Below are 27,841 nucleotides of genomic sequence, written 5' to 3'. Positions count from 1 at the left end.
GGGATCGTGGAGCGCAGGTGGCAAGAGTCTGGAACCCACCCACCTCCTTCCTCCGGTCGAAACGGATGGCGAGCGGCAGCGCGCCAATGCGGCGAGCGTGCGGCGGCGAGCGCAGGGCAACGTTTCTCGGCGGCGGCGGCATCTGATCCGGTATTTCGGTGGAGGAGGGAACTCCCGTCCAGTCCCGCTGCTGCGTCGGGCGGCTGGCGGCGGGGGTGGCTTCGTCCGTTTCGGCGAGCGCGGGTCACGCGGCGCGGAGGGTTGAGCGGGCCATGCCGCGGCGTCGCGCGGATCGACCGGTAACTGCCGTGGAGGAGGAGCCGGGAGGCGTGGGCCCCGGTGCCTCCAGCGCCTGGGCTTGGCAGCTTCCGGGGAGGCTCCGTTCCAGGCAAGTCTCTCCAGGGGCCGTCACCGTGCCCGTCTCAAAATTACCAAATTACCGGTTGGCGCTGTACCGATTGATCTATTTTTTTCGTTTTGCGTATGCATCTTCCACCAGTTCATTGTTCGTGAACCTCACCGCGTTACTAGACCGCGGTGTTTCTAGCTTTTTAGCAAGGATCGTGGAGCAACTGAAAGTGTTCTGTTTATTTGTTCGCAAGGAGCTAACTTCCTTATAAGAAAACGCACGCTGGTCTTGATCCTGAAGCTAATACAGTCTGTGCACACCTCACTAAAGTGGCAGTCCGTAGTAGAATGAACGCTTGTCGATGAAATAGGGGTGCGAGTTGATAGCGTCTATCTATTGTATTGGATGCCAGTGGAGAAACATGTGAATTTTCCTAGTGTTCTTTCGTGCACGGTATCTATCCCTGCAGTCATTTAAACACATCGCCCAGTGATGTCACATTCCGTTCTTTTGTAAGCAATTTAGGATTGTTGGATCTGCGTCACAGCGTCAAACATAGATGGTCCTATTCCTAAATACCATAAACTTGTGGCATATCTTCTTGATTTGTTAGATCCAAAACATCACTTGCCCTATCCCAGTTAGATAATTCTGTTTGTCCTCTAGACTGTCTATTTCATCAACTCCTATTCATTGTGTATCATACCAGAAAAATAATATAATTGCCACTAGGTTGTTTCCAACACAGATTGCCTATGATAGCATGATATAGTCAGGTGCTGTCTTTTACCAATTTAGACAAGACTTTCTGTAATACATCTTTATAAATTGGGATGTAATGATATATCTTCTATTTTTTATTAAGTAGTGTCCGATTAACTTTTTTGAGGATCTTGGTGCTTGATCACTTAATATAAATGCCGAAATCCTTAGGTAGATATGCTTACTGAAAGGTTGTAAGTTTAGTTATCTTTGCTTTTTAAATTTATAAATTACCATAAGAACCAGTTTATTTCTACTATCTTAACATTTGGAATAATACAAAAATTCCTCCAGTTATAAATAAACTTGAATTCCCGTAGATTTATGTTGAGCCAGTTTAGACTGTGCTTCTCCCATTAGGACTACCTTTTTTCTCCGCATTTAATCTGGAGTTACTTTTTGCTTATAAAGTAAGTATCATTAGTTTTCAAATTCTTTTTTTTCGAGTATAAAAAAGCCACATGTGCTGAGGACGTGCTCTTCCTAATGCATTCAGAGATCATACTAAGAGAGAAACTATTTACATAAAACATATGTGCAAATTCTCTACATCTTCAGGGTAAATATCGGACAATCCAAATGAGTCAAGCACCACATCAGGCCTGAGTTGAGTGCACACTGCGCATAGGATTCTCTTAAACAGAATCGGAAGATTATCATCAAAATGAAGCTCGTGAAACGATTTACAGCTTACAAGGCCTAACTTACTAAACAGACACTTGAAAGATACATGTTTCTTTTCTTCAAGAGTCAACAACATCATAGCCTTTTTTCCCAAGCAAGTTGGGATAGGCTAGAGATGAAACCCGAAAGAAATAAGTTCAAGGTTCAGGCACATTGATAGCTAGTCTCCAAGCGCTCCTATCCAAAGCTATCTCTTTAGAGATATTCCAATTCTTAAGGTCTCTCTTAACCGATTCATCCCACGTCAGTTTAGGTCTACCTCTACCCCTCTTTACATTATCGACCCGCTCAAGAACCCCATTACGCACCGGCGCCTCAGGAGGCCTTCGTTGGACATGTCCAAACCATCTCAGCCGATGCTGGGTAAGTTTCTCCTCAATTGGTGCCACTCCGACCCTATCCCGAATAACTTCGTTCCGGACTCTATCCCTCCTTGTGTGCCCGCAAAACCACCGCAACATCCGCATCTCTGCTACACTCAGTTGCTGGATATGTCGTCTTTTTGTAGGCCAACATTCAGCACCGTATAGCATCGCCGGACGAATTGCTGTCCTATAGAATTTGTCTTTTAGCTTTTGTGGCACCCTCTTGTCACAAAGGATGCCAGAAGCTTGTCGCCATTTCAACCAGCCAGCTGAAATTCTATGCCTAACATCTTCATCAATGTCGCCATCCTTTTGTAGCACCGATCCTAAATACCGAAAAGTATCCTTCTGGACCACCACTTGTCCATCTAGACTAACATCTCCCCCCTCATGCCTAATCGCGCTGAAATCGCACATCATGTACTCGGTCTTGGTCCTACTAAGTCTGAACCCTTTCGACTCTAACGTGCGTCTCCACAGCTCTAACTTTCTATTAACCCCTGCCCTACTCTCGTCAACTAGCACCACATCATCAGCAAAGAGCATACACCAAGGGATCTCACCTTGTATATCCCTTGTGACCTCATCCATCACTAAAGCAAATAAATAAGGGCTCAATGCTGACCCCTGGTGTAGGCCTATGTTAATAGGAAAGTCATTAATGACAAAAAATTCATGAGTGTTTTTTCTCAAAAATAGAAGTCATGGGTTGAGATGGCTCATCACTACAGATAGAATTGTGTGCATAAGCATTAGATTGTTACACGTTGTTTAACTTTGAAATGTCAATCTTATCACCTTAAATCCATACCCGAAAGACCAGTACTATCTACCTTAGAAGATGTGAATGGTGTATTGCTATTGTTGTAAAGACGATTACATTACATAGACTTGATTGCATCCAAAATCACAGAGACAATTTCCTAACGACAATCATAAATACTCAAAACACCATACCATTAAAAAAGAAGTGTAAAGAACATTCCAAATACAAAAGCTAAAACAAATGATAAGGTACTAGAGAAACTAACCCAAAAGGAAAGGGTAAATATAAGGATGCATTTATTTTTACGTTACAAGAGCAAGGGGAAAAGGGCATAAGGGTCTTTAAGTAGTGCGCCGAATCTGGCCTCTTTGAAACAGAAAATCTTCGATCTTCTTGTACACACCCCATTCCTCTCCCCAAGACCTTGCCTCCGTCTTCCTCCATCGCAGGAAGCTGCGACGCAGTGGTGCCTGACATTAAGATGAAGCTGGAGGAGCAGCTTGTGCTCAAACTCTACAACCCTGAGTTGCGTGAAAGTGCCCTCGTTGAGCTCTCCAAGGTCACTCCTGTGCCTTTTCCTCATCTGCAGATTATACATCTGTGATTAAAGATCTGCCCTTTTCGATTTCTAGCGAGGTTGCTCGCCAGGAATTCTTGTTGCCACAGCAGTAAAGTTCGCATCTTGTGATACTGTGTGGTTTTGCGGGATTAGGATGGTTCTGTTTTATTGATTGGGTATGGGAGTTGGCGTATAACTGTGGCGATTTAACAGCATTCCTCTCCGATTGGTTCTTGGTTTCCAAAGAGTACACTGTTTGATCTCTTGCGGATTTTATCATGAGGATCAATGGTTATATTGTGCGATTTCCATCTTTTGATTCATTCTGACTGCTACATCTGGAAATAAAAAATTTAGGTATATTTTATATGTGATGTCTTAAAGTTTGGTACATAGCTGGATTTCTGGTGTGTGAGTTGTTTCATCCGGAGAATTGATTTTCTCGTCCAGTTTTGAATTTATCTGAGGTGGATTGCTGCATACACTACCTGTTTCATATCCATGATGTCTGATACATTTTGACTAACAACAGTGACGATATTGTTGGAATATAAGTGAATTGCCCACCTCTCCCCATCAGCTTAAGCTTTTGGGTTGAACTGGTTGGTGCATGCAACTCAATATGGTATCAGAGCTAGAGGTCTCGAGTTCGAATCCTGGCTAGCGCAATTAAATAAAATAATTGTTGCTCGCTCCTATTCCACGTCTGAGGCCTGAGGGAGCCTCCACGTGAGGGGGAGTGTTGGAATATAAGTGAATTGCCCACCTCTTCCCCATCAGCTTAAGCTTTTGGGTTGAACTGGTTGGTGCATGCAACTCAATAGATATGATCTGTGTTAATGGTCTTCTGCTATGGAATCTATCATTATGTTTGATTAGTGATTAGGATCGAAAATGTTTTCATCTTTTAGTTAGTTGTTTGTCTGACAAGTAGTAGAGCAAGTTTCGACACATTCATATGCAGTGGCTGGCATGATGTTTATGTATGACAAGGAGTAGTATTTGTACTTTGAACAGAGTTTGTGTATTTGTAAGTAGAAAATTTGAGAGTCTTATTCGATACCTTTTGTTCAGATGGCTGTAGATTACCGCACATGATAATGATGGAAAATCTTGAAGTGCTGGTGGTTCATTGCGTCTACTTGACAACATTTCAGTTGCAATTTAAGAGTTTGTTTGCAGAATGGATGTGTTTTGTTTTAAAAAATACCTTTAGTAAATTTGCCAAACAAGTACTATTTCCCTTTATATGCATATTAGCATGCTGAATGCCGAGTTACATGCTGTTATTGCTTTTCTAAGGTGTGAAGGGTATGGACTCATTCCAAAGTAAATCGTTAGTCATTCTGTAGCTGATCAATTCAGCAGTGACAGTAGTAGGTGCATGTTCAGTCATTAGCACGGCACATCGTGTATGGAGGTAGCAAACTTAGTATGTAATGTTTTTTTTGCAACTATTTTTCAGAAAAGGGAGATGTTTCCAGATTTGGCTCCACTGATGTGGCACTCTTTTGGCACAATGTTTGTGCTGCTGCAGGTATGTAGCAACCCTTGCGCTCTTCTGTGCATACTTATAGTATGATCAAGCTTGTTAGGAGCTTTGAGTGTATTCTTTCATGTTCTGTTTCCATGATCAATCTGTTATGTTAGTCATTCCTGATTCAATCCTCGAGTTCATGGCTATATTAGTTTTCTTAATATATGTTTGTGAAGTTTAAACCAATCTGTTCAGCCTTTTGGTCTTACTACTTACTTAGTATGTCTGTCTACTTGAAAAAAAAAACAGGAAATTATGTCATTCTACCCTGCACTTTCACCCCCTATGTTATCTGCAAGTGTATCGAATAGAGCCTGCAACGTTCTTGCACTTCTTCAGGTATGGTTTTAGGAAAAGTTGGGTTTCATAGCAGAAAAGTTGGCTGCTGGTTGCAACCATTTACAATCCCATGGCATCGCAATAATTTACTGCAAAGGGCATTTTCTTCTGTTTCTTGTTGATCATTTTAAGCTACCAACTTCAGATTTAGTACCGTATGTTCTATTCATCTCCTCTCCTAAACTTGTTGCAGTCTGTTGCATCACACCCTGAGACCAGGATCCCCTTTTTAAAAGGTAACTAATTGTCATTATCCTTTGTATGTCGAATCTGAAATGCACTGAAGCTGTGCTTTTCTAGTTACCCTATGTTCTCTCTTAGGGTTTTGTCACATTATCATGTAGTGGTTAATACAAGTTTGGTTTATGTTAGCTGCTGTAGTAAATATTCCGGAGTATTTTGGATTTTTTTAATTTTTATTATGGAACTTTGTTTGCTGGTTATGTTATCATTAGTTATTCACTCCCTCTCATTTCGTCCTTTGTTTTTGCAGCTGAATTTACTGAGTACCTATACCCATTTTTGAACACTACCAGCAATGCCAGATCTTTTGAGTACCTGCGCCTCACCGCTCTTGGTGTGTTTGGTGCTCTTGTTAAGGTAATTTATACATAGAATTTTACACAACTGAGAAGATTTGTTACATTCCCTCCAACACGTGAGTAAAAAGGCCTGGATTTGCTTCACTAAACATGCAATGCAATAATCAGTGGAGATTCATGTTCATATTCCCCAGCTTAGATAGCCATGAAAGTTATGAGGCAACCATTTTTGTTCCCTATGGAAGTGGTAGTGCTTGCTGCCTGTGAACCGAGAGGTCACAGGTTCGAGCGGTGATCTCTACATATTGCACGGTGTGTGGGAAAGACCTCCCGCTAATAACCTCCCCCAGACCCCGCACAGTGCGGGAGCCTACGGCACTGGGTACGTCCTTTTTTTATGGAAGTAAAAGATAACTAACTCTTTAACTTCAAGCAGGTTTACTGTAAACCTTTAATGTTTCCCTGCTCCATTTCTTGAATGATTTGTCATGGTTTTAGCAGAATGCCCTTAATCCATCTAGATACCACGAAATCAAGAATGCTACTCGAAAGCAATGCCATGTAAATTGTGATCAGAAGGCACACATGACAACATGCCCCACTAGTTTTTTTCAAAAAAAGAAAAAAGACAACATGCCCCACATGCAAGAATGCTTAAGGATTTGTGGAAGGTTTGTGAGATTTCTTTCATGGGAACATTTCTCATGTTCAATCTTGCTATTTTGGTAGCAATATGAGCTGTTACCCTAACAGCGATAAATTCACGGTCAAGGTCCATTTGTTGTTTTTTATCAAACACTAATTCTGCAAATGAGAAAGAAGTTTCTTTGTCTTGTGATACATGCAGGTTGATGATACTGAAGTTGTCAATACCCTGCTAGATGGTCACATCATTCCTCTATGCTTGCGAATCATGGAGACAGGCAGTGAACTTTCAAAAACAGTATGTCATATCATCGTCTTTTACCTCTTCTCATCCATGCCATGTCATGTTACATTTCTTAGTATGCTAGGCTGTCTACAATTTGCATGAAAAACAATCTTGAATCACCTGGTGTAAGTTCACATTCTCCCATGTGTTGCCCAGATCTGGAGTACCTTACCTCGCATGGTACAAGTATGCTACCTTTTGCCAATGTATCATATAGTTGACATGTTGTTTAGAACTTTAGATGAGGTAGACTGTATGTTCTAAAATGTAGCCAAGCAGTCACCAATCAACTTACAACTTCGAAGCATAAAATGAGGCTTATGAAAGGAGGTGCTAAAACTGTTCAATATCGTTGCTTTTTTCAGCAACTATCTTTTGCTGCTAATTTCAATAGCAGAATAAATACTTCTAACCTCTTTGTAACCATCTCTTCTCCAAAAACCTCAGGAAGTTGAGTAGGAGCCTAGGTCTCTCTTTGCAGATGGAGTTAAATGTAAATTCTACTAATCTGTTAACCATTGTGTTAATTTACTAATCAGTCAAATGCATATGCAGGTGGCCACTTTCATTGTCCAAAAGATCATTCTAGATGAAGCTGGGTTACAGTACATCTGTGCCACCCCGGAACGTTTTTTTGGGATAGCCATTGTTTTAGCAAGAATGGTGGCTGAACAGCCCTCCACCAGATTGCTGAAGCACATTGTCCGCTGCTACCTCAGGCTGACGGATGATCCCAGGTGTGCTGTCATTTGCACTAGGAACTTACTTTATAACATGCAACATTTCTTCCCACCCAACTATGCTAATCTCTTCCTTTTCAAAAACAAAAAAAAATGCTCATCTCATACTCTGTTGTAGGGCCCATATTGCGCTGCAAACTCATCTTCCTGAGGCTCTGAGAGACGGGACATTCGACAACGGCCTTAGGGTGAGTCTTGCTCTCGATTCGTCAACTGTCTCTAATCGACCATTACCCCACTTACACTAGATTGAAGATTTCAATCGAGTATTAACCATATCTTTGTTACTGCAAACACAGGATGATGCTGTTGCAAGGCACTACCGTCAACAACTGCTGGATAATCTGGCCGTGCCTGCGGGCGGAGCACCTCCTGCAGTCCCAGGTAGTGCAGCGGCTGGGGTAACTCAACCAGTCCCAGCTCCTGCGGCAGGTGGTGCGCCACATCCTGGCCCAGGCTCTGTGGCGGGTGCAAGCCCTGAAGGATCCTCCCAGGAAGGACTGAGCCATGCTCATCCAGGCCCAGCCCCCTCGGCGGGTGCTGCACCGCATCCTGGTCCAGGCCCTGTGGTAGGTGGAAGCCCTGGAGGATCTTCGCCGAGTAGTGCTCATCCAGGCCCAGCTCCCACGGAGGTTGGTGCACCACATCCTGCCCCAGGCCCTGTGGCGGGTGGAAGACCGGGAGGATCCTCTCAGGCAGGGCCGAGACGCAGGCGCCGTTGATGTGAGCGGATGCAGATGCTGCAATTCAGAGTTCACTGCAATTATGGAATATCTTTCCGCGAATTACAGCTAGTGGAGAACCCTGCGCGTCTCTGGAATAGAACGCTATGATGCCGTTTATTGCAGTTTCAACAAAAACTGCTTGATGTATTTTGGTATTTTGGAGACCCAAAACAAAGGCGAAACAAACCTATGAAAAGTACCCTTTTATATGAAGCTCCTCATATGATGCATTGGTTGCCAGTTCCCCCAAGCCCTTTTGGATGTTTAATATGATTTACATGCGGACCATGCTGGGCAGCTTCTGTAGGGTGACACTGTGAAATGTCTTGTGAATGTATGGAATTCTGCATGGCCTGAGAAGCCGGTGATGATCTGTTGCTGACGGGCTTAGCTAGCAGAAAAGTAGTATAAGACCCTGTTTAGTTTTTTACATGTAAACGCAAAAACACCGTAAACGCATTATTTTACAACGGAATTTTACTAATTTGAAGTACTAAATGAAGTCTATTTACAAAATTTTTGCATGGATGGGCTGTAAATAGCGAGACGAATCTAATGAGCCTACTTAATCCATGATTTGCAACAGTGATGCTACAGTAATCATTCGCTGATTATTGATTAAACATGGATTAATTAGCATCATTAGATTCGTCTCGCGATTTACAACTCATCTATGCAAAAAGTTTTGCAAATAGACTTCATTTAGTACTTCAAATGACCAAGATTCCTTTGCAATTTTTTTTTGCAAAATGAACTAAACAGACCCTAAATAATTTTGGTTTGACTTAAGATTGGACCTGGTCGGCCTGCTGCATAGATCAGGCTGAGAAAACTGCCAGAGCTTATTTCTTCAAAAAAAAAAAACTGACAGAGCTTGCCTCACTGATGCAGCACATGCTGAATTCCTTGGTCGCGGCGCGTGGCCACGAACTTTGACATTCTGAGCTCGATCAGTTGCTGCGGTCGCTACCATTTTCTCGCACATGTTCCTTCTTTTGGAACACGCCGTGGACATACTGAAGACCATGTGCGGCTGAAGTCAACATTTTGCTTCAACCATTCTGCCTCCATGTGTTCCGAAGAAGCAAGTGCTCGCCAGGTGTTTACGAATTTTACGGGATTTAGCACAAACTGATCAAATTCTGCATAAATCTCAGGCCGATCTAGAATTTTGAACAAACGTGAAGCCGCTTGAAAGATTCCAATGAACCTAACGAATAATGCAAGTAGCACAAGCGGCGATGCGAAGACGGAGAAAACTCCTGCGTCGTCCTCGCACAGGCGGCGTGGGAGCCCCAAACCCTAGCCGCCGCCGCCGCTACTCCCGCGGCCTCCCGCCGCGCCGCTGCCTGAGCGGGCCGCCGGCGTCTCGCGTGGCTCGTGGGGAAGGCGGCGGCGTGGCCTCCCCCCTCCTCTCCGGCTGATTTGGGAGGGCGCGACCTCCCAGGGCCCCGAAGCCGGCTCGTCGGCGCGGGCCACCCCTGTGGCGGCGGTGGCTGTGGCCTTCAGATCCGGCGTCGTCCCGGCCGGATCCGGGGGCTGCGCGGTGGGGGGCGCGCTTCTGTGGCTGGGCGATGTGTGGGGGTCCGGTGGCGGCGGGTGGTGCCGGAAAACGGCGGCGACGGCGGCCTCGGCTGGTGCGGGCGGCATTGGTGGTGGCGATGGTGCAGTCACAGTGGTTCTTGTGGTGCCTGAGCCGGCGCAAGGCGTGGACGGCGGTCTGCGCAGGGACCGGGGCGCACCGGCGTGGCCCTTGTGCAGGGGAGGCAGCGGCGGCGGTCTGCAAGGTGCAGGGCGCAGTGGGCTCATTGCCGCGGGTGGCCCTGTGGGGGGGGGGGGGACGCCTAGTGGCTGGCTGCTCTTGGCCATGGTGGTCGGGAGGTGGTGCTGGCGGACATCTGCTTGCGGGCAGTGGGGACGGTGGTGCTCTCCTTCACCTCTCCTCGACGGCTGTACGGTTTCGGCGTCGCCTTGGTGGTGGGGCCGGGTGGATTTGCGCTGGGTGCTCCCAGCACAGGTACGTTCTCGCGGTGTCATGGCGGCATTATTCGGATGTTCCGGGCCATCTTCCCGGCAGTGGCAGTGGAGTTGCGGGGGCGGCGAGGAGCTTGTTTGCTACTGCTTGTCTGTGATCGTGCGTAAGGCGCGTGTTCATCTGGGCGAAAGCCTTCACCGGCTCTCTTGCAGGTGGTAGTGGTGACGGCGTCTTGGGGCGTCGTTCTCCCTGTTGGGGGCATCACTATGGGGAGCCGCGTCCTGAAATATGGGGTCTTGGGGTGAAAATCCGGTCCAGTCTACTGTATGAGCGACGACGGCGCCATTTGCGTCGTAACCTCCTTGGAGGCGCCGCTTTTGGAGACTCATATCGGCTTGTGGCAGTGTGGGGGTGGTCTGGATGGCCCGTGTGCAGTGGCAGAGGAGGTGCGCAAGGTCTTTGTGTTGGCGGCAAGGTGCAGAGGGCCCATGGGGTGCTGGAGGACTTGAGCTAGCGAGCAAGGTGCAGTGGTGATCTCGGTGACGGTTGGGCGGAAGTGGTGCTCTCAAAGCGGTTTCAGATATCTGAGTCTTTTGCCAGAGGAGTGTGAGCGGTGGGAGAGGCGAGGCCCCCCACGCAGAGTGCCCAGGATCAGTGGTGTTCATTGGTGCTGTGACAGGAGTGTTTTGTTGATGCACCACTGTTGCAGAGGGATCGACGATCTTTCTACGATCTCGTTCGTGCGGCTTGAGAGTGATAGTCCCATGGTGGAGGAGTTCGGGTAGCCGCTCGGGCTTGCAGCGGGCTGCGGCTCTTGGCGTGGCACAGCATTGACGACAACGGCGCAGTTCGTGGCGGCCTCTTTCGCTTATCTCCCAGGTTGTGAAGGTGTAGTGTTTTGTTGGGTGCGTTGTTTGCGTATGTTTGTTTGTGTGGTGGTGGTGTTCGCTTCGGCGCGTTATATATGAATGCTCATTCTTCTTGTATGATGTGGCAGTGCTCCTGTCTTTTATTTTTTTTAAAAAAAACAAGTGACGATGCTATAGCCGTCAGCCGCAGAGCCAGAGCACCACAAAATTCGGCAGTCACTGTCAGAGTGGGTGCGAGGAGCGCCTTGCTATCCTTTCTTCAGAACTCTCTCCTCCGAACTGCCAAACCCGTCCCTCTCCTCGCCGTCGCTCGCCTCGCCTCGCCTCCCGCGGTCGGATCAAAACCCTAGCAAACCCTTCCTCCCTCGCGGCCCGGTCGGCCGGCGATGGCTTCCGCCGCGCTCGGAACTCAGGTACGTGCACCCCCCGCGGCGCGACGCGCGATGCCGGGCTCATCTTTTCGCCGCGTGCAGCGCTGATGTGAGTTCTGGCCCCGTGCAGGTTGCTGCAGCAGCCTTGGAGCCCGTCGGCTCGGACGGTTTCCTCAAGGGCTCGTCGCGCAAGGTACTTGGATTGGATGGGTTGGTTGCGTACTGAGGCAAAAAACTTCTTCTCATTTTGGGGGTGCTTGTTCGGGAATCTCGTGGCTGGGTCTGCGTGGTTGGCACTGTAGACCATAGTTCAGAGAGGCAAAACATCTAAATTCTCTTCCTACACTTCCTGAGAGCAGTAGCAATACTAATACGACTTGAAGTAAAATGCATGTCAGGATGGCCTCACTTGGTTGCTAGAGACATAAGTAGTTTCCTAGAATTTTTGTTGGATTTTGTTCAGTGATACACTGGTAGTTTGATTTACAACCAGTGCCCAGATTACCCACCATACTGTTATCTAGGCAAGTAGCTAAAGTAGGTGCTGAAGAGTTTGAACTAAGTGTGTATTTTAGTTGTTTTCTGCCACTGCTAACTTTATGGATGAAGTGGCTGATGCCTACTAAGTTCTGTTTCACACTAGTGTACTAATTGTTCAGATCATCTGGACAAGGGTGAAGGGGTATTGAGCATAACTCAGGGCAGAAACCACCGGATTTTCTCCCAGAGAATGACTTTGTAGTCGCAAATTTAATATTGCAATACTCCTACCTGAGTAGGTAGCGGACAGTGAATTTCCCGCATTTTCGGCTTTTCCTACTTGATGCTATATGATATTAGCCTTACATGATTCGCTTGTTATGTTCAGAGTAACAATTGTCTAAACTTCCGGAGCAAACCATGGGTTGGGAAGAGCTTAGCATGGGAAAAAACCCAGCAGTCAAGGCATTTGAACAAGGTCTTCTGTATGTCTGTTCAACAAGCAAGCAAAAGCAAAGTTGCTGTTAAGCCTGTTGAATTGGAGAATGCAAATGAGCCGCCGCTCAACTTATACAAACCAAAGGAACCTTACACAGCCACGATTGTCTCAGTTGAGAGGCTTGTAGGCCCTAAAGCCCCTGGTGAAACATGCCACATTGTCATTGACCATGGCGGCAATGTTCCATACTGGGAAGGACAGAGTTATGGTGTCATTCCTCCGGTAAGTACTTCCTTGTTCTGCTAAGCATAATGCAGCACTTCTGTAGTTTTGTTTTCCTTCATGGACTTTACACATTTTCCTTCCATTTTTTTGCCAGTGTGTAGTGTTCACTGAATAGTCTCTTGGATTTTCAAAAGATTCTTTATTTATTCATTGTTGCTATATTGTTCAGATGTATGTTGTCAATATTATGGTTAAATCTCTTGCCAGAAATTATTGTTATACATATGGAGAAAGTGTATCCAGTATTTTCAATTCTCTGATTGCTGATAACGTCTGTGGGCGACTGGTTTCACTGCCAATCCTTTGATCCAAGTTCCTGTCTACCTACTGATGATCTACCATCTTGGTTTCAAAACCTAACTGGGGATCTGTTGGGTGCACATGTTAAGGGAGCCCGTTCACTGGCTATACTGGTTATTTGGACTTTGTGGGGAGAAAGGAACAGACGCATCTTTGATGATCAAGTTAAGTCAGCAAGCGGTATTGTCGAGGAGATCAAAGAAGCGGCCAAGCTTTGGATGTCTGCAGGAGCAAAGCATCTGGCGGCGCTAGTAGACCTTTTTCTAGCGAGTAATTAGCTTCCTTTTGTTTTACTTTGGTGTGGGGCTTTTCTGATGCCCCGGCCTGTCTCTGGCTTCGCTGGAGCAGGTTTGTAAAACGGGCACCTCTGGCGCCTAAACTCTGCTTTCTTTTTATAAATTAACGCCGGAATCTGTCCGGGTCTTTCGGAAAAAAAAAGATTGCTGATAACGTGACAAACAATGTTACAACTTAAAATTTACTTGTAAAGCCTTGTCAAAATTCAAGCACAATTGCTTTTAACAAGGTTGATAATTTAGGCCTTTTGTACAAATGACTTGTTAACACACCAAATTTAATTTTAATTTCATTGTTATCTGCATCTGCTTTCTTTTCTGAACCAGCATTTTGTACATCTAATACCTTGCTCATATGGCCTCATATATTTGTTGCCAGGGGGAGAATCCGAAGAAACCTGGATCTCCAAATACTGTTAGGCTCTATTCTATTGCTTCTACTAGGTATGGTGATTCTTTTGATGGAAAGACGGCAAGCTTATGTGTTCGCCGTGCTGTTTACTATGATCCTGAAACTGGAAAGGAAGACCCCTCAAAGAAAGGTATCTGCAGTAACTTCCTGTGTGATTCAAAACCAGGGGACAAAGTTCAGATCACAGGTACAGAACTTTATCTTGGATGTCATGTATAAAAGCATTGTTATGTGTTTTCCAACAATAAATGGTAGCTTCTAACCGCAAAAATAGCCCTTTCAACATTTCCTTGAGTTCATGGAGACATGGAGTTGTAAACTATGTTACTGAAATCTGTTCTATATGATCGCATATAGAGGGTATACTCAGCTTGATCATCTTTTATTTTTTTCCTTTTTTTATAATTGATACTGTACCCATTGTATCATTCAAGGCATATGCTGGTTATTCCTGTCCTAAGCATCTCATAATAGTTTTTCTTCATGCAGGCCCCTCGGGCAAAATTATGCTTCTTCCAGAGGATGATCCAAATGCAACTCATATCATGATTGCCACTGGCACCGGTGTTGCTCCTTACCGTGGCTACCTACGTCGTATGTTCATGGAAGATGTCCCAACTTACAAATTTGGTGGTCTGGCGTGGCTCTTCCTTGGTGTTGCTAACTCTGACAGCCTTCTCTATGACGAAGAGTTCACTACCTACCTTCAGCAGTACCCAGACAATTTCAGGTTTTTTGAGTTTTTCAAGCTTAATCATCGTCTGTCATTCTAACCTAATGATATAACTGAGAATGCTACAACTAATGCTTTGTTTATTTCACTGTGGTGCCCACATACTTCCATAGTTCAATTGACCGAAGTAAAGCTGAATGGTTCTTGCTGGACTGATCCAAATGTCGACGTTGCAGGTATGACAAAGCACTAAGCAGGGAGCAGAAGAACAAGAACGGTGGCAAGATGTACGTGCAGGACAAGATTGAGGAGTACAGTGATGAAATCTTCAAGCTCCTGGACGGCGGAGCGCACATCTACTTCTGTGGTTTGAAGGGGATGATGCCAGGGATCCAGGACACCCTCAAGAGGGTGGCCGAGCAGAGAGGAGAGAGCTGGGACCAGAAGCTGTCACAGCTGAAAAAGAACAAGCAGTGGCACGTGGAGGTTTACTAGGTTGTGAAAATGCCACAGATTATGATTGTTTCTCAACAAGGTGAGAAACTGGACATATAATTGAACGATTCTTGTTGCAATGTAAAATTGTGGATTTTATTCATAAGCTTCTGCTCCAAATGTTGAATAAAATGAAGCACATGCTTTAGAGTTGGTGTTACTATTTATTGAAGAGCACTACCAGTACCAGCTTTTCTTGCTCATTTCGCATCGGTTATTAAGCTATTTTCAAGGGTATCTCTCGATGCTGTATGCATATTTTGACTGTCCACCTCTTATGCATTATTGAACTGTACTACTATCCATTATGGTCTATTAACTATCCTGGCCCAGTCAACTTTGCCCCCACCCCCCACCCCCCACATCAGAGGACAGAATTGTTTTTTCAGAGAAGCAAAGGCTCTCATCTCCACTGGGCCTCGCTTTATTCTGTTGAATAATTAATATCACACAAATGCTAGTCTTATGGTCCTACATTCCTGCATGATTGCCTCCTTTATTTTATGGTTGCGTGTCTGGTCCTTCCCAGATCACCAGCAGCAGTTTCAGGTAAACATAAGGGAAAAGGGGAAACGTTCAGCGAACTCCCGGCCTTTCCATCACCTTTTCCCGCTGCTGTTATGGACGACATGCAGCTGAAGTTGGGATGCAGCGATGGAGATGTGACAAAAAGAAGAGGTGATTTCACCTGGTGCTTTACACATCTCGTGGTCTCCATGATTTGTAAAGGCTCTGTCCAGTTACAAGTGCAGCCAATCTTGCAACAGGTTTCAGGTTTTGGGGTAGTAAACAAATATATTGGCGACCTGCGTCTGCTGGCATTTTCAAGCAAATCTTGTGAACATCACCGCTGAAGTTACTTCTTTCAAATGTTCGTTCCTGTTCATCTCACCAAGGAATTTAGTAGATCTAACATGTGCGACTTTGAAGTATCTCTTCCATCTCACCAAGGAATTTAGTAGATCTAACATTTGCGACTTTGAAGAATCTCTTGTGACTGAAGTTTTACCTCTCACCTGATGACAAAAATAACGCGTACATTCTGTTAGTTTTGGGCAATTAAAGCCGTCACGTGGTTTGCTTCCTGTCACATCTGTTCTGCTAGGACAGTTCAATCAGCCTACGCGAACGTGCTAAGTGCCAAAGCCTCTAGATCTAGTGATCCGCTGCTACTAGAATAGCTAAAACGAATCAGATCCCAAGTCCCGTATCGTCAGTGACGCCATGGCGTCATGGCCCCTCAAATTAAACGTACTCCCATGCTTCTGCTCTCAGCTTGCTTGCCAAGTGGTGTGGTAGCTGAGATCTGTGTTCATCAGCTCCGTTCCCACACGAACATTTTGCTATGAAGTTTGAAGCTCTTGAAGCTGTTTTTTTAATCTTTTTTTTCTTTTTGAAGGTCGACCGGGGTGGGGGTGGGGGGGGAGGCTCCCCACCTAATATTTCATTGATTTCAGCTCTCAACTAGCCGGATATAGTAGCAGATAGTAATTTTAGGGGGTACAAAAATAGACAAAGTTTATTACATTGGAGATAGACGTGAACACCAGGTCTCAAATATTGCTGTGTCAGTTCTTGGCATTTTTATCTTTTCAAAATTTTATCTCGTCATTTTTGGAGAGGGGAAAAACTTAAAATGCCAAGCAAGCATAGCCATGGGACGGACGCAAACCAGCTGTCCACTTGTCCCGGCGGGAAAGCCCGGACTCGGTGGCTACTACTGCAGCAGCCCCCGCCCCAACCGATCCGACGGCCACCCTCAAATCCCGCACGCATCTCGAGGCGCCCCCTCACTCCCGCACCCCACTGCGCCGTCCAGCTCAGCGCCCCACACGCTCCCACTACGGCCAACGCGCGGGCCCCGCCTCCCCCCGTCCCGCGCCCATCGCGCATTATATTGATCTTTTCTTTTTCTTTTTTTCACTTTTTCTCCATATAGGGGATTAATATTGAAAAAACTACTCTAGCAAATTGATTTTCCATCTTCTTTTCCCCTTTATTTTTTCTCAATCCCCAATAAAAAAGTGAGACATCGCATCTCCCTTTTTATATAGAAAAAAGGAAAAATTAATCTGCTGGAATACTTTTTTTATATATGTTGAAATTAAAAAAAAGAGATTTCCCTCTATGGTGAAAAAGAAGAAAGGGAAAGTTTCCCAACCAACCCCACCGCCTCGCGGGCCCATGCTCCTCCGGGCCCACCTACCAGCCGCCTACGTGGCCGGCCCGCTACTCCGCGCTCGGGCCGATGCCATTTTAACCCGGCCCGTTCCTCTGGTTGTCTGTTCCTCTCTCGGCAGCTTTGGCCGCGAGTGAGAGAGCGAGCGGCCGCGTCGTCGTCTTCCTCGCGAATCCTCGTCGCGATCGCCGCTCAAATCCACACCAATTCGCGACGGCCGGGCTCCGATCCACCACCACCACCCCACCCCTCCCGCCGCGGGCCTGCGGCCGTTATCCCAAAGCCCTAGCGTGGGGGGCAGCGCCGGCCACCTCCACCCGCGGAGGGCTCCTCCTGGGGGAAACGGCTGGCTCAAAAACCCCGCGCCCCCGCGGCGTAGGGGTTGCTGAAGCGGCCGCCGCTCCGGCTCCTGCCAATGGCACGGATCCAGCCTGTAAGTGTCTCCGGCGCCCCAGCGCTCGTGCGCTCGGGTTTTGCGCGGGTGATTCTGCCGTTCTGAGGCTTTGGGGTTGCATGCTCGAATTGGCGGGTGCGGCTCGAATTGGGTTGTTCGATGGTGACTGGCGTGGGCGTGGTTCGTGGCTGCAGTTTGGGACGCTTCGAGGGTGTTTTTGCTTGGGTTTTTGCCGGTTTGGGGGAATCCAAGTGGATGCGCGAACGGCAAACCCAGTGGCTTCACGCGTGCTCTGCTTTTGGTGCGGGAGGCGAGCAGGGCAGGGTGGTGGTTGCTGAATTGCTCTGCTGTCTGCTCAGTGATCACCTTGCAGTGTCCAGCAGTTCACTGCCGTTGGTAACTCGGGCACATTTTTACCGCAACTGGCTGGCTGTTGGTGTGGCTGAGCGCAGAGGGGAATGGAATAGTTGCCAATCGTACTGCCCTTCCCGTCCTGCTACTGTCGCTGTTGGCTATTACCACTTCGCATCCTTCACCAGAGCTCGTCTGCTTTTCGTTATTACTACTTTATTACTGGGTAGTAACTGAATTGGTGTTTGATAACCAAAAGGTGGATGCTACCGGCTAATAAATTTGAGAACAGTGACGCGTTTGAAATTTCGACCAACTAGAGTTGTACGTCCCTTAATGTATTCAGCATCGGGCTGTACATTTTGGGTGTTTTGCTGAAGAGTGTAGCATAGATGAGGTTTCTTTCTTTCTTTTTCCTCTGGTTTAAATACCTTTAGTATATGGTAACATGCCTATCTGACACCTGCATCTTGATAATAAGATCAGCTTGAGGCATCGTTCTATCATCGACATTTTCCTAAGCCCATTTGACATTTTGAGCATTGTTGAGTGGATAGCGTTCATGATGAATACGTGTGTCCTGCATATTTACCTCTGGCAGATATACTGTATTTGTACTATCAGTAACTAAGCTTTTAACCAAGACAGAAACTTGCTTGGTTAAGTTGCTAGTCTCATTTCCTAGAAATTAAGCATCTCTTGTTTTCATAAAAGCCATCGAGTTTATTTGCATCAATTGTAAATTCCTACTGCAGCAACTAATTGGCGTTCTGAGTTTCCCATCAGCTGCTTAATCTTTCTTATACAAAAAATACTGCAGGTTCTGGATGAAAGAATGGATCCATTTCTTGGTAGATTGACTAGACCAACCACCATCGACCAATCATGGTGTACTGCTCAGAGTGGCATGTCCTTGTTCAATGGGCCTTTCCCTGACTCTAGGATTTCTTCTTCAGAGCTTCACAACAGTTTTATCGAGTTCGAGGACGCAACTGAACCATCTGATGTTTCAAACAGCTTTGAACCATTTGCGTCTGTAGTGGCAAGGTTGCGTCAACACCTTCTGGATGCAAATGTTGAAGTTACTTATACAGAGTACTTAGATTTGATGAAAGTAGAAGTTGATCAGCGGCTTAATAAGCTCACTGAGGATATAAGGGTCTTCAAAAGCTATAGCTTGACCCATAAATATGATGCAAATGGTTCATGCTCTACAGCTTGCCATGTTGGTAAGCTAACTGAGATAGATGAGGGGTTCAACAGCTTGAAGGTGCTGCTGGTTTTGGTGTTCCAACAAATTAGAGAGATGCTCACATTAGTCAATGCTTCAATTCGTGATCTTCAGTGGGAACATGAATTACAGTTAGAGGTTACTGGAATTATTATTGGAGACTGCATTAGAGGTCTTCAGGACGAGCTAGAGAGGAAGTTGTATGAGCAAAGTTCCATAGTGAGGAGTCTAAGGAAAAACTGGCAGGAAACTGTGGCTCAGTGTGCTTCCATCCGTGAAGACCTGATTGTTATTTCTGATATACTATTACCTTCAGAAGAGGAACCCCAAATTCCCCTTTGTAGGCATGAAAGTTTGGGTAGCTGGAGCGACAAATGGAAATTAAGCTTTTTCAGAAAGAGAACACATCAGGATCACTCTCTATCTTCCTCAGAGCAAAACCAGAATTCTGCGACACAGAAATCTATAAGTCCCAGTGAAGTTATTTCAGAAAAATCTGATTTCCGGCATCTGAAGGGTATGAATAGACAAGCAATGATTAACTACTTCAGATCTGAGATCAGCAAATTAAAAAGGCTGCATGAGTTGGATCTGCAAGAGAAAACAGAAGAGCTGTTCAAATTCAAACGAGAGAAATGGTCGTTGGCTCTTAAGTATGATGTCGAGTTCGAGCCTCTAAGGAAGAAACTCCCTGAGGTCATTTCAAGATTTGACCAAATCATGTCCAATGGAGTGGCAGCACCTGCAACCTGCAGTACTAGTGATGCACTTGATGAAAGAAGCAGATTGAATAGTAGAATTGATTCACTATACCGTGACAACCAGCATCTTCGGTGTTTGCTTGCCGAGAAGACGAAGAATGCTCAGGAATTATCACGCCAGATATCTGATGCCAGCAGGAAAATGTCACTTCAATATTCTCTAGAAAAACAACATTTGAGGCAAATCAACAACAGCGAAGAAGAGTATGAGGATCTTTATGTCGAAAGCACTATCAGAGATGAAATTTACCAAACTGTTATAAGAAAATTGGTTGATAATCATAGGAACATCTTGGAGGATACTACCCGAAAATTTCATGTAAAACTGTCCTCATATGAAGCTGCACTCTCAGAAAAGGACAAGGCGTTGTGTTTATCTAATGAAGAAAATCAAAAGCTAAAGGAAAAGCTGTCAACACTAGAAAAGGAGCATTTTATCCAGAAGCAAGATCCAAATCTAAACAAGGAAGAGAGTGAGGAAATGATACTTCGTGATATTGAGATGGAGCCTCATGTGGCACCACGAAGACCATATGAGATTTCTGATCAGGATATGCCATATGAGGAGCTCATCAAGCTGAATCAGACTTTAGAGGTTGCCTCAACCACCTTAAAAGAAGTTGAAACAAAAACGTTAGATTACAGTGATATCCTAGGTAAAAGAGAGCAAGAAGAGCAGCTAGATTGCATTCTGGTATCAATCATGGATCTATCAAAAGAATTTGTGGAGATTGAACATAAAATGTCAGAAGATATAAAAGGAAATGAGAAAAAGTATGTGCGTCTATCTTCGTAATCTCAATCTCTCCCTGAACATAAATCGATACATTTCAGCATGTCCTTTTTTTTTCTATGATTGAGTGGTATGCTTAATGATTTTTTAGAACCCAACAGCACCTTTTGTTTGTGGCAAATTGGATGCAAAATAATGTTTGTAAAAATACTTGCTATGAGTATATTTGTAATATAAAATTTCTTAGCTATAATGGTCCATAGTCATTGTGGAATAATCCATTCCATTGATGCAAGCACAAACTGATAAGAGTTGTTGAATTCAGGACAGAAATCCTTAATGATAGATGCAACCATATGGTACAACAAGCCATTGTACTGACAAAGAAAGGTCTATGGTACAAGCAAATGATTGACACAAGACGTTCTGAGCTTCAAAAGGCAGAATCTGAGGTGTGTTTTCTGAGTCTGCTCAAATCATATATTTCTTCGCGCTTCTTAATTTTTTGCTTACAGTTCAGAAAAAATGATTTCTCTCTGTTGTAATGGTGCATGCAAACATTCAAGGGTATTTACTGAAGGTTCATGATCATTTATGTGTCAAACAACTGCATTTAGGAGTTAGGACTCAGGACTGCATACTGTTATTATCTCGTAGACATTTTGTTCACATTATAAAGTAATTCTCATAGATGTCTATTCAGAATGTGAATGTTCTTTATATTTTTAGTGAGCTTGGAAATTACAAATTGACAAGGAAAATATTGTAAATTAGACATTTCTGGTAGCATGCAAATGAGACACTACTGATATGAACCTCTTCTACTTTAGTATTTATTCGTGACAGGTTTTTAGAGTATGCTTCTATTTGACACTACAACTTCCAAATCCCTTTTTGCAACCTCTTTAACTGTTTTTTTTTCTGTTTTACTCAGGTAGATATTTTGGGAAACAAGGTCAATGCACTCTTAAGCCTTGTTCAAAAGATATATGTAACTCTCGAGCACTACTCTTCTGTTTTCCAGCATCATCCTGTGGTAATTATCTCAAGTTCCCAGTGTTAATTTTTCCTGTCTTACCTAGTTCTTAATCATTCTACACCTTGAGCTGGTGCTTCTTTACATGTGAATTGTCTTTTTTTATTATAAAAAGTTGTAAATATGAATTTTCTGTTCATAATAAAATGCTTGTACATGGTCCCTTACGATGAATCATTGATAGCCAGAACGGTAATTCATAACTAATGCTGTGTATGCAGCTACTGGATGCTTTCTTGAAGACATGCAAGCTTGTTGCAGGTATAAGAAGCAGGCAAAAAGAGGAATTGCAAGATACAATATAACTTGGAGAAGCTAGGTAAGCTGGCATTTTGTTTAACAATCATAGAAGCAAGGCTCCATCGTAATTCGTTGGATTTCTGATATTGCTAAATATTGACCGTGAATTGTTGTGATGTTAACTGTTGGACTGAGGATAAAAGCCCCCACCCCTCCCACTATAACACCTGGGTTTTATGGTAGGGTTGGCTAGGTGGGGCGCGCTAACTTGGTATCAGAGCCGAGGTCCTGGGTTCGATCCCTCCCGGCCACGCATTTCCGCTGCGCGATTTCCCTGGTTGCGTTCGCTGAGACCGAAGTGCTGAGACCGGACAGGTGGCACAGCCCCGCGGCTCGCCCGGCTCGCACGCAGTAGGGGGAATGTTGGACTGAGGATAAAAGCCCCCACCCCTCCCACTATAACACCTGGGTTTTATGGTAGGGTTGGCTAGGTGGGGCGCGCTAACTTTAACTCCTATATTTCTTATCACATCAATACTCTGTAACTCTTCTTTTGCTAAAATTTATCATAATGTTAGATTCTATTTATTCATCTCGCACCATCAGTACCTAACTTAGACAAAAACAAAAGGAATTAATCGTAATCACCTAGTACACATTGTGTTATCATCTCCTTATTGGATTTCTCCATCAGGAATATGCATTGATCTCAAAACGGACGTGGATATGTGACTTGCGCCCTAGCAATCTTCAATACTATGCTTTGTTTTTCATGTTTTCTTAGAACAGATTATTTTTATGAAATTCTGTTGAGTGGTTCTTACTGCTGATTAACATTTGTTTCTTACAGAAAATTTAGGCCCAGAATTAGTTGAGAGTGGCTTAAGAACCACTAGAGAGGTATTAATTTCCTAATGGAGGAACAGCATACTGTCACAAGACTACGAAATTGATCCATCGCCAAATGGACCCTGCAAATCTGCAGCCACAATGAAGTTAAGGTGGTCAGTTGCACTGAATTTTGAAACCTAAGGGTATGAATGTCAAGGCAATTGCACTGCAATATATTTCTAAATTGTAGTAATGTGTTTGTCTAAACATCATTTGGTAATGGATGCAGCTGTACCTTCACTGCTCTCTCCGCTGAGGATTTGTTAGATTCATGTCCTATATGGTGTATATAGAAGTGAATACACCTTCTAATGTACGAATTATGATAGTTCAGTTCATAAACTTCAAGAGTGATACCATTTTGTCAGCAGCATGTATAGAAATGATTTCGCTCTTATACAAGCTATAGTTGTATTGTAAGCATTCACTACTTCAAGGTACCTTTACTAGATTATAGTTATTTTTTCTCATTATAAATTTTATAGTCCTGATTTGTACTAATGGTCTTATGAACGTCTATATGATATTCTTATGTACTACATTTGTTCATTTATGTACTACATTTGTTCACTTTTCAAGGAAGCAAATACTTTTCCAGGGCAATAAATTTTTATTTTGGATACAGAGTTATCTCAACTGGCCTCATCCAAAATTATGACATAAATTACATTTATTTCTCAAAAATTATTGAAATTCCATGGTGATTGAGTAAGTGAGTATCTGAGTGATGTATTCATGGCTGACTGCTATAGCTACTATGTTCATTGCTTGGTTGTTTGCATGAGCAGCAGATGACTGAAATTGTGGTAAGTGCAGTTGCTTTGCTTATCGCTATCTTCTAGAGCATCATATTTCTGGGCATGCTTGCTATCACAGTTTCCAAATTTTACTGGAGCAAAGTCTCCCATAAGCACATAATGTTCTTTCTGTCACTCCTAATATGTCAAAGAAACTCCCATTAAACCAGATTTCGTGGTAAAATTTTCTTATCTTGACAAGGTTACAACCTTTTCATGCAATCTGTTACAGCAAATGGAAAATGCTAGGTGAAGGTTTGACGCTAACATAATATACAATAATGTGTAGAAAGTTTCATTATTGAACATTTCTAATATCGCCATCTAATTCGCTTGCTATAGCATTCCATGCTAATAATGCTGCACCAACTGCTGGCTCCACCTGCAGGTACAATCAGATATGAGTTCATGGATATTGACTTACGAAATTTCATAGTAGGGTCTGAAGATGTGTCAGTTTGTAAACTGTGTTTATTAGGTACTTTTCAAGCATATAGCCATATACACAGCACAAATTTTGCTTCCCCGTGTCAATAAAATCTTCTCCTACATATTTGGTATTTGTTTCCAGTGTTCAGCTACTTATTTTTTGAAGATTGCATAATCTGAAGAATGTTTCTTAGATTCAATGCTCACCTTAGGGTGTATTGGATAAGCACCTGGGTAATGTTTTGTAACACAATCTATCACTTCTTTTCCAATGTCCCACCTCTTGTTTGCCTCAAGGACTTTGCCAACCATAACAAGTGGAAATGGATGTTTGCCATCTGCGAAGGTGAAACATATTAAGAAATTTCTTCTATGAAGTAGTCTCATAAATGGATAAATGCAACTTCGAGGGTTACTCTTGTTTAGTTTCATGTGACCAATGCTTTCTTTCCCAAAAGTCTTCTTTTTATGCTTTAGAAAACTCTAAGCATTCTTTTTGTACATGCTTTAGAAAACTCTAAGCATTCTTTTTATACATGTATCCAGGAAGATAATCAGAGTATTATAGGGTTACCTTCACCACCAAGTTCAAGCCTTTGCACTACAGCTTTGACACTGGAAGCTAGTTCACCAACTGAATTGTGTAGGATCTTGTTTGCCACCTCATCACCACTCTCAGCAGATTCTACCACAACTGGAAGAAGGTCAGCAATCCGAGCCCACGATTGGTCTTCATATGTCCATCTGTCATTGGAAGAATGAACAGGTAAGTAGAAGCTGCCATTTATGCTTAATTGGCAACACAGACACTATTGTAACTTGACAAGTTCTTGTTGACTTGACCAAACCTAAGCCACTGAATCACCTCACTTGTTTATGAATATACTTCTTTACGTAAAGTAGGACCAGTAAGTAGTCAAAATAAATTAACCTATTAATTCATCTTTTGAAAATACCCCATAGGTAGATGATGTAATTCAGGCAGTGTTTAAGTTGACCCATTTCAATTTACTGAACAAACTATGCTAGTGAAGTATGCACTTTCCACATGAAGTGAAACTAATAAATCATAAACTACTGAGCCGAATTGGATTACCCTATCAATTCGTCTGGTGATGCCAGCCCAAGAAAATCAAGGATGTTGTTTGTAAGCACCGTTTCAGGACCCCTGCCATCATAAGCTCTGACCACCGCTGTCATTGCCTGTGCAGAAATCCCATACCCACTGCATATGAAATGCCACATAAACCGGTTAAACAAATTCACCAGCAGCAGCCACGCAGAGTAGATAGTTATGAATCAGCTTCCACAAACTCAGTTCTCTTGTATTAATGTTACTGTCATAAGCATAAGAAAACGTAGTCCTCTTGACTAACCTGCCCCAGTCACCTAGAACCGGCCCTGCACCTGCTGCTCGGGCTTCCCTGCCATCGCTGGTGAACCCATAAGCTATCGTCCCTGTCCCTGCGATCAGCACGCACCCGTGGAGCTTGCCCATGGTTCCACTTGCTAATGCTGCCACCGCGTCGTTCTCGACAAACAGCTTGACATGGCTTGGGAAAATCTCCCTGGAAAAGAAGTGTGGTCAAATCAGTTTCAGAGTTACTACTGAAGCAAGGTTGCAGTTTTCAGCTGACAACTGACTGAATTAGCTTCGTTAGACTGGACATAAATGCTGGAGCTGGACAGACCTGAGCCAATCCAGCATTCTCTGCTGATCGATTGGATGGTTGACGCCTGCTACGGCCAAGCAGACGGCGCACACGTTTGATCGTCTTCGGCGTGCCTTGAGCAGCGCCTGCGACATCACTCTCTCCAGGGTCTCCCTTGCTCTGTCCTCTGAACAATCGAAACAAGAAAAAAAGAAACAGCAACCTATTTTAACCAGCAAAGAAACTTCCACCGAATTGCTCACTGGTTTATCACCACAATCATTGATCATCGGTGCAGGATACGATCCTTGGGTGAGTGCAGATGCTGTTACCTCCGACGGAGTTGTGGTTGGAGCATCCCGCGACGGTGCGTGAGAGCACAGGCAGCGGGTCGTTGAAGGGCATGGCGGCAGGGATGCAGACGCAGACGGTGTTGCTGGCGCCGCCGTCGACGCCGAGGATGACGCTGCCCATGCGCGGGCTCTGGCACTCCTCCGCGTCCCACATGTCCCGTCCCGTGTGCCGCTGCATCCTGATCAGCTAACACTCCACTCCCGCGGACACTAGAAGGAGAAGGACACCCTGCCTGAGGTGAGCTTCTCCCTGAGGAAGACGAAGAAGAAGAGGAAGAGGAATCTTCTCCGGCCACTAACTCCTAGTCTGCAGCTGAGGTGAGCTTCGCTCCATATATGTGTACGTATTAGGGATGTCTAGTCGAGGCGAAAGGGACGGGGAGGAAGACGACGGAGGAATTCGGAGGGCGGCTGTCCGCACGCGCGGTCAATGGCGCGACGGCCGAGTTGTTTACTTGGTTTCGCCGGAGGCCTCTCCGGTTCCAACCTTTTTGCGTTTGTTTGCTTGTCTGGCCGCTTGGTGAGAGCAAGAGAAATGTCTCTGTTTCTTCACGGCTACGGCTGCTGAGCCGTATTACTGCCGGTCCGGGATACGTGCGCTGATGATGTTACTGACGGCAGTGGTAAGAACTGAGCCGTGCACATTTCTTGTTTTTTACTGAGCGCATTTGTGGGTATCTATATCTGCTGCAGGTTTTGGACTCTGCGCGTTGGCAGCTGCGTCCCCTTGATCACACGTGTGGAGATATCACAAGGAATGAAGCAACTAGGTGTCGCAGACAAGTCCATGGTAGAAACTGACATCAACGCTAGACAGGTTAAACACTTCTCCCTCCGTTCCAAATTATAAGTCATTCAAAGAATCTTGGAGAGTCAAATTTTTTTAAATTTGACCAAATTTATATGACAAGATAATAATATTTATAATATCAATTAAGTATCATTAGATTCTTTGTTAGCTATATTTTCATAGTGCACCTATTTGATGTCATAAATCTTTATATTTCTCTCTATAATTTTGATCAAACTTTGAGATGGTTTGACTCTCTAAGATTCTTTGAATGACTTATAATTTGGCACGGAGGGAGTACATCTCATTGTATTGCTAGATTCACCTTGCATTGCAACAGACCCAAAGTGGATTCCCAGCTCGTGTTGATTTTACATGGGAATTTTCAGGTGCGCACAGGTGACGGACGTTTCACTGCTGCTGCAGAGTTGCCTGGCCTAACAGCATGATCATCAGGTCAGGTCCCAATTCTAGACTGAGCCCTGCAGTTTACTTGGGACTCAGATGGCGTGCGTTCGTTTCGTTATCTCCACAAACCTAAACTAAACCATTTGTGCTCCAAGTGTCAAGCTTGCGCAGGTGCGTTCAACGCCCGTTTACTCTCCGGTCACGCCATGGCTCCGGTCGTCGGGCACACGCTGCCACCGGTGACGGACAAAATCCCCCCTGCCCTACCACGCTCGGCACGCGGCCCCTTTCATCACGATTACATTATCCCCGAATGATACTTTACTTGATACGGAGTATAATAAGGTCTGGTCCTTGTAGCCTCCCCTCATTTGTTTGGTTGGATCCCTCGAAGACCTCTTCTCCTGCCATATGTCTGAATCCTGGCAAGGCAGAGCTACGCGACGTTCAGAAGCGGACACTGGACTGGTGACATCGGGAGACTCCGGTTTGCATCCTGACAACCAAGAGAAAGATTTAAAAAAAAATTGTCTTGGCAATCTGGAGTGGCAGTTGGTCTGAAATCTTGCTGTTGTTTTGGATAGGTGCTGGCGACCTGATTGATGTGCATCCAAATGGCTCCATCGCTAACGCATGCTTCCTCATTCCGAGCGACTACAGAGTACCGGAATTTCGCGCGAGCTGTATGCCTTAGCGAGCTGC

At 44.6% G+C, this 27,841-nt stretch overlaps 4 protein-coding genes across 12 annotated transcripts; 3 read left to right on the top strand and 1 right to left on the bottom strand.

Moving 5' to 3' along the window:
• The first annotated feature begins 28 nt into the window (after window positions 1-28).
• Window positions 29-8,539, top strand: LOC120661814 (CCR4-NOT transcription complex subunit 9-like). Of its 4 annotated transcripts, XM_039940777.1 has the most exons (10): window positions 414-1,860; window positions 2,816-3,485; window positions 4,951-5,022; window positions 5,272-5,361; window positions 5,555-5,597; window positions 5,855-5,961; window positions 6,751-6,846; window positions 7,390-7,571; window positions 7,693-7,762; window positions 7,874-8,539. In XM_039940777.1, exons 2-10 carry the CDS (start codon window positions 3,408-3,410, stop codon window positions 8,294-8,296), a joined length of 1,161 nt encoding a protein of 386 aa, XP_039796711.1. In that variant the 5' UTR covers window positions 414-1,860; window positions 2,816-3,407; the 3' UTR covers window positions 8,297-8,539. The 4 variants fall into 4 exon arrangements, with proteins under 4 accessions (XP_039796714.1, XP_039796729.1, XP_039796719.1 ...); XM_039940780.1 differs by lacking the exons at window positions 414-1,860; window positions 2,816-3,485 and adding an exon at window positions 29-388; XM_039940785.1 differs by lacking the exon at window positions 5,272-5,361 and having other exon boundaries at window positions 413-1,860.
• A 2,804-nt stretch (window positions 8,540-11,343) lies between these two features.
• LOC120661810 (ferredoxin--NADP reductase, embryo isozyme, chloroplastic-like) lies at window positions 11,344-15,061 on the top strand. The gene is made up of 6 exons (XM_039940770.1): window positions 11,344-11,556; window positions 11,645-11,707; window positions 12,383-12,715; window positions 13,694-13,913; window positions 14,216-14,456; window positions 14,636-15,061. Exons 1-6 carry the CDS (start codon window positions 11,530-11,532, stop codon window positions 14,892-14,894), a joined length of 1,143 nt encoding a protein of 380 aa, XP_039796704.1. The 5' UTR covers window positions 11,344-11,529; the 3' UTR covers window positions 14,895-15,061.
• A 2,080-nt stretch (window positions 15,062-17,141) lies between these two features.
• On the top strand, window positions 17,142-25,054 carry LOC120661779 (WPP domain-associated protein-like). Of its 5 annotated transcripts, none has more exons than XR_005670043.1 (7): window positions 17,179-17,506; window positions 18,639-20,584; window positions 20,874-20,995; window positions 21,478-21,579; window positions 21,801-21,898; window positions 22,670-22,853; window positions 22,940-23,280. XR_005670043.1 is itself a non-coding variant. In XM_039940730.1 (6 exons), exons 1-5 carry the CDS (start codon window positions 17,489-17,491, stop codon window positions 21,882-21,884), a joined length of 2,277 nt encoding a protein of 758 aa, XP_039796664.1. In that variant the 5' UTR covers window positions 17,142-17,488; the 3' UTR covers window positions 21,885-21,898; window positions 22,670-25,054. The 5 variants fall into 5 exon arrangements, 2 of the variants coding, with proteins under 2 accessions (XP_039796664.1, XP_039796675.1); XR_005670039.1 differs by having other exon boundaries at window positions 17,181-17,506; window positions 20,869-20,995; window positions 22,940-23,332; XR_005670042.1 differs by lacking the exon at window positions 17,179-17,506 and adding an exon at window positions 17,586-18,215 and having other exon boundaries at window positions 20,869-20,995.
• On the bottom strand, window positions 23,652-26,547 carry LOC120661797 (N-acetyl-D-glucosamine kinase-like). Of its 2 annotated transcripts, none has more exons than XM_039940763.1 (7): window positions 25,921-26,547; window positions 25,628-25,775; window positions 25,313-25,504; window positions 25,033-25,161; window positions 24,511-24,680; window positions 24,144-24,274; window positions 23,652-24,053 (listed from the first exon to the last, which is right to left on the bottom strand). In XM_039940763.1, the coding sequence occupies exons 1-7, from the start codon at window positions 26,117-26,119 to the stop codon at window positions 23,982-23,984; spliced, it is 1,041 nt and encodes a 346-aa protein (XP_039796697.1). In that variant the 5' UTR covers window positions 26,120-26,547; the 3' UTR covers window positions 23,652-23,981. The 2 variants fall into 2 exon arrangements, with proteins under 2 accessions (XP_039796697.1, XP_039796688.1); XM_039940754.1 differs by having other exon boundaries at window positions 23,679-23,889; window positions 25,921-26,545.
• Between the last annotated feature and the right edge of the window lie 1,294 nt (window positions 26,548-27,841).

This window comes from Panicum virgatum, chromosome 2K, assembly GCF_016808335.1.
Source record: "Panicum virgatum strain AP13 chromosome 2K, P.virgatum_v5, whole genome shotgun sequence".
NCBI classification, from domain to species: domain Eukaryota; kingdom Viridiplantae; phylum Streptophyta; class Magnoliopsida; order Poales; family Poaceae; genus Panicum; species Panicum virgatum.
This window is presented reverse-complemented; position numbering and strand designations above follow the sequence as displayed.